The 13,494-nt window shown below is 41.8% G+C and overlaps 1 protein-coding gene across 3 annotated transcripts in view; it reads right to left on the bottom strand.

Annotated features, from left to right (window-relative positions):
• DPY19L1 (dpy-19 like C-mannosyltransferase 1) overlaps positions 1–13,019 on the bottom strand; it is an 84,567-nt gene extending 71,548 nt beyond the window's left edge. For all 3 annotated transcript variants that reach the window (XR_012508121.1, XR_012508122.1, XM_074367241.1), the window contains exon 1: positions 12,586–13,019. Coding sequence is in view for 1 of the 3 variants with exons in the window: in XM_074367241.1 (XP_074223342.1) it covers positions 12,586–12,883 (298 nt within the window). In the remaining 2 variants the exon portion in view is untranslated. The remainder of the gene's footprint in view (positions 1–12,585) is intronic.
• Between the last annotated feature and the right edge of the window lie 475 nt (positions 13,020–13,494).

Genomic DNA, 13,494 nt, shown 5'->3' with positions numbered 1-13,494 from the left:
AAAAAAAAGTTTTCACTTTACAGAAAAGCATTACAAAGGTAAGTGGTAAAGGCTGGGAAGCATAAATCTTGAACATTTTGGAACTGGGCAAAGAATAGAGACTTTTCAAAAGAAGTCCTAGTGCTCTGCTTAAAATACCAACAGACAGAATTACAAAAGAATTAGGCATACATCTACAATTTTCATTCACTCACTCATTCAACAGAAAAAAATGAGGGACCATTATTTGCCAAAAACTATAAAAGAAACCCTTGGATGGGAAGCTCCACAAACACAACTGCAAGAAGAACAGAACCAATGGCGAGAGCAACAGAATAAAGAAATACTGTGACCTCGGGGAACAGGACTGGGGATGGATAAAAGATAGGGGGGAACTACTACTTTTTATATACTGCTGTAATATCTGAATTTTCATAATAAATTTTTACTATTTTTTAAATAAATTTAAAAGGAAACAAGTACAGAAGAAAGAGATGACGAGGAGAAAAAAAGAAAAGGTTAAGAGAGAGAAAACAAGTTAGTAAAAAAGCCAGTCTCCTTTGAGAATCAATAGTTTGCTTTCTGTCCAAGTACAAAGAACATATTAAACTGAATCCAGAAAACACCATTCAATTTTCTTTTATCACAAGATTCACCTTATTGCAGGCTTCTGATTAAATAACTACTGAGGAACTGAACTATGAAAATATTCTTAGAAACAAAAACAAACAGCTCAGATCTTATTATCTTATTCTTAAAGAACTATTTATATTTTTTAAAATTAAAAAATACATTTGCCTAAGAGATATTAATGGTCACAAAAGACACAGTTGCTCTTTCTGGATCACTGAAACTGCAAATATTTAACTAAGTCTATCATTTGACATTTGTTTATATATGGTACTTTGATCTTTTGAAATTTTGATTTTTTTCTTGTTGACAAATCTGTCATCCACTTTCTTTTTGGTTTCCACCTTTAAAGACTTCACCCCACCAAAATAAAATGTGGACTTTACTTTCTCAATGACCTAACAATCATGCTCTGAATAAATCATTCTTCTCTCATAGAATATAAATGCCAACATTATCACACTGAAGACTTGTCACACTTTGGTAATCCCTCTGAGATTACAATTGGGATTTCATTTATAAATTAATATGGGAAGAATCTCCATGTTTACAATATAAATCTATATTTTCATATCCATGACCATGATATATACATTTAATTATTCAACTCACTTTTCAATTGCCACTGACAAAAACCCTGTCAGTAGCACTAATACATAACACACAGCTAACTCATATTTCTTATTAAGTCTTTACTGGGAGTTTAACATTTATTTGCCTGCTAATATCCGTGAAATTTTGTTTTCATTATACTTTACTGTGTATTGTTAATATATATTTTTGAAGTGTATTTATTTTGTAATGCATTTCTTTTTGGCTCATTTACTAAACTATTAATTCTTCTAGTTTTTTTTTTTTTTTTTTGGTTTATCATCTCAATTCTTCACTTCAAATAATATTTTTAAATGATAATTTTGCTTCTGTTTATAATTTTACTATTGGTTTCTTCTTCCTGTCTGACAATAATAATAACATTCTAGAATAATACTAAATAATTCTGGTAAAGGACAGCCAGTCTTCTGCTGACTTTAACAGAAATGTATTTTACATTATGCCTTTAAATTAGCCTTTTACTTTCACAACTCTGGAGTAATAAACAGGATTTCTCAAGATCATCATTATTCTGCTTCCTCAGAGCACTACAATTTCTTAGAAGGATAGAAGGAACAAAGTGGTTTTTGGTGCTCTCCTTTAATTCCTTTAATTCAATCTAGAATGGACAATCTAGCACCAGAATGGACAATTTTTGGAGTTCATGGCATTTGAAAGACACTCTTTCATAGTCCCCAGGGTCGATTCATAATCTGCCCAATATTATGAATTTCTTTGTTCATTTCAATTTAATAAAAATAATAAAGCAGTTAACATTTGAATTCTTATTACCCGTCAGGCATTTTTTAAGTGCTTTACTGAGCTAACTCAGTAAATCCTCAGCCATCCTATGTGATAGGTTACCAATACTTCCCTAGACTACAGATAAGAAACTGAGTCCCAGGAAACATTAGGAACTTGCCCAAGAAACAAAGTGGGTAAACAGAGAAAAGAAGGTTGGAGGCAGGAATTCTGATCTAAGATCCCTGTCACTGCATGGCATCCTGTGGAGGATGGAGGGGACGAGATGAGGCCAAGGTCTCCTTACTCCTTCCTTCTTTTTTTTTTAACTTAAAAGATAAAAGAAAAAAGTAAAATTCATCTGTAGATAAAGGCAGTATGTTTTATAGCAGCTATTAATTTTTATATAAAATTGTAGAGCTATGTTTTAATTAATTCAAACTTGAAATAAATAATGTGTATATGTCATTTGAAAATGAAAGCCCTAGTAAAGCAGATACTGCCTTGCCAGCATACAATTTCAGCACAAAGACATAAAATGACAAAAACTTCTCAAGGCATCATTAAAGAGCTTTTCTGGACTTATTGCCTACAGAAAAGATTATAAATGATTTTTTCTAAATGTATTCCAGTGATTATCAATCCAGTGTATAATCTTTTGAGATTGTCACAAAATTGATAATCCATTTTTCCAGGTTAACATATATGCTATTTTTGTCATTCTAAGGTACTGAGGCAAATATAGCATTTAAAAAAAATCAGAACATAAAAAAACTTTCAAAAAATCCAAACTATTCTATAAGAAAAAGGTGTTCAAGAAAAGAAAGTTTGCTTTGTAATCTAATTCAAAAGATTGCAATCCTGTGGCTGAGAATTCTGAGAGGCTCTTTTGTTTTGCTGGAAGCACACAAATTACCAACACTCTGAAACTAAATTGGCCACTCCTTCCACTTTCTGATTAAAGAAATTTTGTACCAGCTTGTATGTCACATTATGTCAATTTTCAGTATTATGGGACTTGAGCTGCTTCTTCACTGAAAATTATTCTCCTGTTATTAGAATCTTGTTTAAACAAAATAGAATGTAACTCCCTGAGGGCAGAAACAATGTTTTAACTGAACTTTACTACAGTAGTACTTAGCAGGAAGCGGAGCACATAGTCCGACTCAAATGTTTGCTGAATTAATGCATGTAATTTGATATAATTAAGGGGGAAATAAAATAATCCTAAATCACATCCACATAATAAACCAAAGTTGAATATACTTTGATTGATGGATAGCTACATACACACATACAAACACACACTCATGTACATGTAATAGTTGTTTTTTTTTTTCAAAAATAGAAAGTCCCCATGATTAGTGCAAATTAGACCCCTCATCCACTTGCAGCCTTCTGCCTACCCTCAGTTCTCTGCACCACACCCCAGTGCAGCAGAGTTGGGTTCCCAAGGTCCTGCCCCAGCTCATGCTCCCTCTGAAGCGTCTCCTTCCAGCCACAGCTCCCCAGGCCAGTGGAGTCTTTGCTGTAAGTTTAGTGTCCTCAGAAAGTGGGGAGGGGACACCCCCTGCCCCCTCCCCATGCCTGGCCCGCAGTAGTCAGATGCAGTAGGAGGGCAGGAGAACAGGAAAGAAATAGGAGAGGAGGTTCTTCCCATACTGTTCTGCTCAACCCTCAAGGGCTCCTAAACCCTATTCCTTCTCCAACCAGCACACAGCCTCCTGACTGCTCTCACCAACTCTCCCAGCTTTCTCCCCAACCCAGGTCGCCCTGCCCCAGCAGGTGACTCAGAAGTCCTGGGCTCCTCCGCAGACCCCACCCACTCACCCAATTAGGACTGCTGCTAAGTCAAGCCATGAGATCAGCTTTTTGAAGGTTCCTCAGCTGAGTCTTTTATGCACTAAAGTTGGAGACCCACTGTCCTTTCTCTCTTCCTCCTCCTCAAGGTATGAGAGCCGGAACTGGGAAGCCAGGGTGGGCTACTTCTCTCTTTGCCTGTCTGTCTGTCAGTGGTGACCTGCAGGCCACCCTCCTGTGACTGCAGCCAGAGGCAACTACTCCTGACCACGAATACACACATATACAGTTTCCCCCCATGTTACAGTTTACCCCTTACACGTGTACTTCATAACTAGTGCTTGACTTAAAATTCACAGAGCACCTTCACAAGCTCTCTCATTTGAGCCTCACAACAATCCTGTGAGTATTCACTCCCATTTTACAAATGAAAACCTGGGCCTCCCAAAAGGCTCCTTCCCCAAATGCAAGAACCTGGACCCAGAGGTTCTAATTCCAAGCCTGTTTCTTTCCACAGCGGCAGAGCTGCCTCCTTTCCCACTTGTCAGCAGTGACCTCATCTAGTAACAATATTTACATGGACAAATATATTCTAAGTCCAAAATGACTTGCAAAATTTAAAAATACAACTTATTCTTAAATTGAGGTTAATCCATACTTAAAGCATTTTGTGGAGTTTCAGCCTCCCTAATGCTCAAGTGACAAAATAACATAAAAAGAAGTTAAGAACTCTTCTTAATCTACTAGACAAGGTTTTCAAATCAACCTTGATAAGCTCTATACTCAACCCCTTCCTAATATTACTAACAACTATTCTCAAGGGTCCATTCAGAGTTTGGTAGTTTCTTTCCAGAAGCTGAAGTCACCAGTCAACAGTCTCCCTGTTCTACACCAGCAATCCACTCTAGAGAATGAAGTCAGTTTCTGACGGTACAGATTTAAGCATCTCTTCCCCTAGTCTGAAAAGTCTCATGACTTTCCATGGCTTACACCGTGGAGCCCACATTCTGGCCTATTTCCAGTTAATCCCATCACAAACCCTTCATGCTGGCTGCAGTGGGCAACAAGCCCCTCAATACCATAGTATCATTAAGGCTCCTGCCTGAAAACCCCTAATTCAGCCTTCAAAGGCAAAGGAATTCAAAGGTGGGATTTTGTGAAGCCTGTCCTGCCACCATAGCTATTACACCTTTATTAGAGCACCTTAACAGCTAGTCATGCACACAACAGTTTCCTCTGCTAGAATGAACACAAAGGCCTTGAGGCTGAGCTTGTGTTTAATTTACCTTAACATCTACATCTTCCAGCATTGTGCCTGGCACCTTACTGGATTGAAATGTTAAATGACTATCATCATGTAAGAGAAATTAGAGAACGTACTCAATTAAGTAAACACCTAAACACCTAAAGACAGTATCAAGCGGGGATGGCATAACTCCGAGGCAGAGATGCTCCTTCTCATGCACGAGGTCCTGGATTCAATCCCTAGTACCTCTGTTAAAAATTAAATAATTAATTAAACCTAATTAACCTCCCAAAACAAACAAACAAACAAAAAACATAAAGACAATATCTAAGCATTCCAATCTGCTCAAAGGGTTCCCGTCACATAGGGTAAAATAGATATACTACAACAAAATTAATATATTGAAAGAAATCATATTTTTAGTCTACAGTGCCTAGAAGAAATCAAAGCTCAGTTTCTGTGTGGTAAACTAACAAGTGAAAAGACATTCTTTAGGACTCAGTTTGGGAAAGAGAAAACAGTTGTGTATACCACAAGCTAAGTTCCTTCCTTCTTTCTAGCACCTAGATTTTTGTGTGTTATTAAGTGCTTTAAAGTCAACAAGTGCCTAAATGCCTACTAGATGCACAACACATTTTCCTAGAAACCAAGAACATTGAAGAAGTATCAGCCAACATCTTTGTCCTTAAAGATAAAATCTTTGAGAGATAAGATTTAGGTACATAAAATAATGAGAGAACACATTAAGGCACCCAAGCAAATAGCACAAAGTCTATGAACTGTAAGAAATCTGAGAAGGCAGGTCAATAATGGCCTTCTCAGGGTAGGGTTTATTAAAGTTGGATTAGAGGTTGTGGGGAGCAGGATCTCAGAACACGATTACAACTTAGGTGAGGATTAATAAGTAGCCAGAAGAGAAGACAGCTGCAATAAAGCCGAATGTGGACTTTAATCCAACAAAAAAGAATTCCCATCACTAACACTGATGATACAGAATACACATGATACTGGTAATAATGAGATATGTATTAAAGGCCTACTCACTGTGTACACAGTGTGTCAGGCTGTCAGAGGCTGTGAACACCAGGAGGGGAGTTTGGCAGAGCTACTGGACCAGTGGTACCAAGAACGGGAGCACCAGAGGCCCCCGGGCCAGTAAACTCTGTGCTCTGAAGAGACCATTCACCCCAACACTCAAGCCACACAAACATCATTTTCTTTGTGTGCCATGATATAAAAAAGATTAGGAAGCAGGAGGCTAGTCAAAAGAAACAGCAAGTTTCAGAGAGAACATCATAAGGCAGCAATACAGAGAGATGCTGATCTAAATCCTGGGATTTCATTAGAATCATCAGTGGCACTATATAAAATTAGAGATATCTGAATATTAATCCAGGGCTCCTAAATCTGAAACTCCAGGGATTTTTTTTTCTTTTAGTACACAAGTGATTCTGATGTACAGTCAAGGCTAATTATCATTGGTACAGAAATGACTGGAGCAAAATCTCTGAAGTTGCTCACAAAATTTGATGTAAGAATGGGCTGCTTTCTTAATGCCTCTGAGCAATCATTGTGAAACAAAAGCTTTAGTAAATCTAATGGAAAATCTGTAGAAGCTGCATCTCTTCACAAGAGAAATAGAGATCCATACATACACAATACAGCCCCAGGCCCATCATATTAAGCACGAGATTTTAACCAGTTTGTTAATCGATAAACCGCTTAACATTTTAAGGTTATGGTTATGGATTCCCCCCAAACTGCAAACTGCCTTGGGTATCATAATGTCGTGCTTATCTTTTAAATGATCAAGAAAACTGTGATACCGATTTACCCTCTTTTTTTAAAAATAACAATGCCAAGCAACCAACCAACACAATCAAAAACAATTCAGAATTTAGTAGTTTTCAAAAATAGTTATGCAAAGACAAAATGGAGACTGACCAGTTGACCATAAGGATTTAACAATCTGAGCAATTCTCCAAATAAGCATCAGCCACCAAAGTAGTGCTCTAGCTAAAAAAAAGTTATCAGGTCTTGGAACATATGAGGTCATCTTGCCATTAAAGTCTCTTTGACGGTTGCCTTAGATTGTAGATCTGAAACCTACAATTTGACAGATGAACTTATCAAGCCAAGAGACCTTAACTTTAATCCCAAACTTTACCCAGTGAACTTGATAGTGATGTCAGGCCATTCACCTGGCCTACTTTAGTTTCCTCAGATGTAAAATTCGGGGAGCTAACTTTGAAGTTCTAGATTTCCATGAAATTTCCACAGAGATCAAAGATGAGAAGACTGACAAATCACGTCTGATATTTAAAAAAAGAAAAAAATTTAAACATAATGGAAAACAGTAGCACTCTGCTAGTTATGTAAGTGTTTTATGATTAGTATTAGAACGTGGGGAAGAGATTCTGAGGGATGACATTTGCAGCACTAAAAGGCTGCATTATAAGATGCTGTGGTTACCGTTAGGAAGTAATAGGAAATATGATGCAGAGCAGTAGCATATTAAGCAAATTAGAGTTGGTGTGAAAATATGAGTTAAAGCCTCACTCTTCTCAATTACAACAATATTCTCAAATTAAAAATCTGTCAAGATGGCAAGTTTTCAAAAATTATTGGCCAAGTGATTTATAAACTGTGTTTAATATAAAGTTTGTGCTACTGTAAACTAGAAGATAAAATCACCTCCATCCTTGGTCACTACAATGAATCACTCAGAACTTCTGTGACTGATTTTGGTGACTGTGCTATTATGTTAACATCTGCTGCTATGATTAAAACTACAAAATGCCATCCAAGAACCAATTATGTGTAGTGATAGTCCTGAAAAACACACCTGACAATTGGTCACTTTGGAAAGGAAATCAAATAGGAGGAAATATGACAGGCAAGCATGAAGACATGTGCACTGCTAACTTAAATGCATTCAGGAAAAAAAAAAAAAGATAGTAATGATGCTGAGAAAATAAAAATAAGTATTAAAGCAAAAATAAAAGTTAACAGTAGTTGTAGATTTATGTACTCTAAAAATTAATTCTTGCACTTCTTAAACTTATCCCAATTCAATGGTTTTTGAATTATGAAAGATCATCCATGAAGAACTGATCTTTCCTATGAAACAAGACTGCCTTTTATAGGATTAAACAGCAATGTAAAGATCCTGACTTAGAAAGAGATGTAAATTTTACTAGCTTTGATGACTAGTAATAATCAGAATGGTAACGAAAGAAAACTAGCAGACTCTTCCACAGAATAATGATGTTCTAATGGTACATGGGTAAAGTACAATCTGATGGCAAAAGATGAACCAGCAAAACAAGAATTTAGGACTAAACATATACATTATAAAGCCTAAAGCTGTCCCATTTGGAAACAGGTGCACGTGCTTGTAGTGTCTATGATGATATAAATATCTTATTAACATAAACTTTAAGAGACATTATAATACAGCCTAACATGTTAAGTGTAAAACTTATAAAAATGATTATAGTTCAAATTTCAGCAACATCCAAATACACACATGTATATATTAAAATTTTATCTGCTTTCAGTATTGATGCCATATTATGAGCCAAAAGTCAATCACAAGTTGGTAATATATCCTTATATTTACATGAACTAATCACATTTGTCATGTATTTGAGCACTCATGAATATCACATGTTCAGAACCCTTCTAACTGTATCTTTTAATAACATATGTTTAAGTGATTGTAAACATTCTTTAAAGTTGACCAGAAGTCTACTTTAGAAAGAAAAAAAACTGGTTTTAAACATTGGATAAACTCTCTAAAAGTCCAGATACCCATCCTATTTGCTGGCTTTCCAGGGAAGTGTATTGGCCCAACGTCTACATATTAACACCATCAGAGGTGGTGCTAAGGTATGTTTAAGTGTTGGCTTGCAGGCCATCTCACAAGATGGCCAGTGGCCCCTGCACCTATTGGTTTCTCAGCTTTTCTTGTCCTTTATGACACCCCTAATATGCTCTCTTTGCACTTCTTATTCCCTTATCTCTAGTTATGATCCCGCTCTTCCCTGAGGAAGGAAGAAACAAGAAAGCTAACTCTTACTGAGCACTAAATGTAGAGGTTTCTCAGAACTGGACCTTGGGACTTCATATCTCCTCTTGCTATACTCACCCTAGAGAAGATGAAATACAAGCATAGCGGTAAAGAGCATGAACTCTGGAGCCACAATGCCTGGGTTCAAATCCTGACACTTTCACATTCTAGGCTAGATGGCCTTGGGAAAGTGACTTAACATCTGTGTGCCTCAGATCCTCCATCTGGTAAAATGAGTACGACAATCAGTGTCACGGTAAGGAATGAGTGACGAGTTACATGAGTTTGAGATAAGCGAGTTAATTAACCTAAAGCACCTAGAACTACGCGTGGCACAAAGCAGACCCCATATCAGGAGAAGATTCTATCACACCAGTTCCCATGAATTTAATATCATCCAAAGCTAATGACTCCCTCTTTTATGTTTCCACTCAGACTGCTTGTCTTATGTCCCACCGCCCACTTGACATTTCTACCTGGACATCTCACAGATGTCGCAACGGTAACATGTCCAAGACAGAATTCTTGATCTTCTTCCTTAAATCTGTCCCCTCACCACACCCCTAGTTTTCCCCATCTCCATGAATGCTACTCTAATTAAAATGACAGCCATATTAGATGATAAATGGCAACTCACAGCCCATCTGGGGGAAAGAATAGAGATTAGGAGAAACTTTGGCAAACTGGACTGCCTGTGCTCCCACTGCACATCTCTCTCTGGGTTCAGCTCCAGGGGGGCTCCTCTTCCCCTTCAGGCCCAGACATGGCCACATCTTCCCACTGGGGACAATCCCTGGGTGCTTCGGTGTCCTTTGTGGGTTCCTTAAATCTGCTCACACTTTTGAAAATAGGCCACTTATTAAATGTTTCCTGCCAAGACATTGACATACGTACATAGTTTGACAGACAGACACATGGATAAATGTCCAGGGTTGGATTTTCAGAAGTGTTAGCAGGTTAAATGTAAACTGTGCTGCTTACTGTGGGTTGTGGTCAAAAGTTGGAGAAACATGTCTTGGTTCTTATTACTATACCACTGCCTCCCCTGGCTCATATAGGGAGCTATTGGGTTAAAACTTCTAAAAATAAACATTTCAAAAATCCTTCTTTTTGATTGTTACCATTAAATAGTAAATAATATCCAAAAAAAAAGGGGGGGGGAACATGCATGTCTACTAAAATTGATTTTTTTTTTTAAACAGGGCTTAAGATTGCCCAACAGTGGAAAGGGCCACCTTGGTAGGTAGTGAGTTCCCCATCAATGCCTAGCACATGTGGAGAAGACAAGAGAACTGATCAAGGGACCCCTAGTCAGTCTCTCTTTTAAAAACTGTGCCTGCAACAGGGAGCCTCAAATTGTAAAATTTCTTCCTAAACATAAACAGAGCAATTTTTGTCATAGCAAAATCCCATACTAAAAACCCATACCTTGTCAGATCAACTCTCACTCATTCTGGGAGGAGGAAGGAGAGTGGAAATGAGGCAGCTTCCAAAAATGTGTAAACTCTGCTCCTGTTTGCAGGATCTGAGGGTACAGATCCAGAGAAAGAACCAAACATCCCAGGTCTAAACATTCTCCAGAACCACCTTTTAAGCTGCCCCCATGGCCTCATGTTAATGGTTAACAAGGACAGGAAGTCTCTAGACCTTGGTCTGGTCATCTGACCTCCATCCATCTGATGGCCAGTGCCCAGCGTAACCCAAGAATGTGGGACAGCACCTTCATTGTACCTCTTCCAATACCCAAAGGGGTAAGTCAAGTAAAGTGTCATGCTGTTATATTAATACAAAACTGTACTGTATTTAGGTATGAGCATTACTAGATCCAAATATAAGCCATCCAACATAAGAAGATTCAAAGGAAACACAATTACAAGCAAAGAAAATATGCACAAAAGAAAATGGCAACAGACACTATTCTGTGATTTGTTATTGTGACCTCCCTGAAGAGCTGAGGCCATCACATATTTCACTACAAAGTGGTTAATGTTCATAGTGGCCATCCAAGAAAACTGCAACTTCGTTCTGTCACCAGCTCTCAAAGGCATGTGTTTTTTATAATAGTAACTAAAACTTGTAAAATGCTCTAGACACAAAGTGTCCAGCCACATAGTACCCACCCCTTTTAGTTCTGCTCCTCAAGACATGCCTGTGGAGTTAAGTAGGGCAGGTGATAATCCCATGTCACAGAGAAGGCAAGGTTCACAAAGGAAATAACTTGAAACTTAAACTAAACTTAACCACTCTGAACTGGATCAGGAGCCTGTCTCATCCACTGTACCATGCTGCCTCCCCAAGGTGAACTTATCTAACCTGCACACCGGCAGGATTTTTAAGGCTCGCGACTGAAAAACAAGAGAAATGTACTGAAAATGCTGAATTTCTCTAGGCTTGAATCTATAATAGAAAAAAGTAACCCAATAGTACTATCAACCTTTCTGAGCTCATTAAAATGTGTGTGTGCAAGGGGGCGCACACGCGTGCGCGCGCGCGCGCACACACACACGGTGATGACTGTGGCTTTTTATGATTGAGCGGCTTCTAGTGATGGCTGTGATCTCAGGGGAAGCCAATTGTTTTGTTCTATTTTCCTGGTCTATATTAAACACCGAAGTCTTTTGGGTCACTAAGGGAATTTGAAAGGATAGTAAGAGCTAAATAACGAATAGTTAAATAATTTAGTAGCCAAAGCCCATTAATGACATATAGGGAAGGCAGTGTTACAGCATTTTACTTGCTGACTTAGAAAAATTAGGCCGATTATCGAAACTGCTGTAACTTCCCTTATCTGAATGTCAATCAGGAAACAAAGGAAACCTGAAGTCGGTCCACAATATGTGAATGTTTCAACTTTATTTTTTTTTTTCAGCACACCGTTACATATCATCCATTTGGTCAAAGCAGCGGGAGAGGAGGGGAGCCCTCCACGCCAATCGTTCCCAGGTCAGCAGGAAGGATTAAGGCTCGGGCTCCCAAAACACAATACAATCTGGAAAGTGACTTGCGGAGGGGAATCACAAATAAAGTGCCACCGGCGGTGTTTGCAGCCAAGAAGAAAAAAGCATGCTAAAATTTAATTATAAGTTTAGCAACTTTCTAGGACAGGGAACGTGCGTTTGCTTTGAGTTCAACGGAACTGCTTCCCAAAGCAAACCATCCTCCCGGGCAGGGGCCGAAATAACGGGAAGGCGGCCAGCCCGCGCCAATCAGCAGCGCCCAAGTCTCGTTAACGCAGACCTGCCAGTTCGCGGCCAGGCCGGGCAGCTGTTGATCTCGGGGCCATTTTTTTTTAAAGCAGAGACAGAGAGCGGGTAGGAAGGGGGCGAGGAAGGCTGAGCCGGGGGAGGGGGAGGGGAGGAGGAGGTAAGGGCGTCCCAGGAAAAGTCGGAGAGGGCTGCAAACTGGCGGGGACCGGCCGGCGGGGCTCCGCGGAGCGGAAGCCGGAGGAGAGAGCAGGGGAGGGGGAGAGGGGGCCCGCGCCTCAAAGTTCCGCGTCCCGGCGGCGCCCGCGCGCTGGGCTGCTCACCTAGCAGGAGCGTGGTCCAGGTCCGGCCGCGCCCCGAGCGCCGCAGGCCCAGCGCCCCGCGCAGCCCGACAGCCAAGCGCCCCCCGAGGCCGCCCCCGGAGGGCGGCGCGGGAGGCTCGGCGCGGGGCCCCTTCCTGCCCGCGGCGCCCTTGCGCCGGGGGGACGGGGGCGCGCGCTCTGGCCCGGGCTCCCCGGCGCCGACGTCTGGCGCCCCCCTCAGCGGTGACTGCGAGGCGCGGGGCGGCTGGGGCGGCTTGGGGGCCGCCTCCCGGTGCTTGTTCCGCGCCTGCAGGACCATCTTGGCATAGTCGCGCCCGCTCGCTGCGCGCGCCCGGACGGCGGCCGGGGAACGGCGGGCTGGTGGGGCGTCCCCGGCGCCGCTCACTGTCCGGCGGGCGGGCAGGCGGGCGGAGGGCGGGCCGGTACCTCCCCGCGGGCGGGGAAAGCTGCAAGGCCGGGCGGCGGCTGCCTGCCTGGTAGTGCGGCCGGGAGGCGGCGCCGGACTCGCGCGCCCGCCGCCGTTGCCGCCGCTCCGGTTGTCACGGCGACCGCGGAACGCCGGGGGGCGGGGGCGGGGACACCCTGTGGGCGGCCCCAGCCCCTCCCCCGCCGCCCCTCGGCGCCGGACGCGCGCTCCCTGCTGGCCAGCGCGCACGCGCGGACTTCCGGCGCGGGCGGCGGCCGACCCGGGGGCCGACCCGAGACCCCGTCCCTGTTTGGGACTCTAGCGGGGCTCGACTGGGGCGAGGGCGGCGACCGCCTTCCGGGAACGGCTGTTCTTCCCTTTGGGAGCGGCCAGGAAGAAGGGAGGGCCCTCTCGAGGCGAGGGCGCTGGCCGAAGTTTCGGACCGGATTAAGGCTGCAAGTGGAGCCCAGTGAAGCCCGCGCGGCCTCAGCGACTCGTCGCGG

The sequence above is a fragment of the Camelus bactrianus genome, chromosome 7, assembly GCF_048773025.1.
Source record: "Camelus bactrianus isolate YW-2024 breed Bactrian camel chromosome 7, ASM4877302v1, whole genome shotgun sequence".
NCBI lineage: Eukaryota > Metazoa > Chordata > Mammalia > Artiodactyla > Camelidae > Camelus > Camelus bactrianus.
This window is presented reverse-complemented; position numbering and strand designations above follow the sequence as displayed.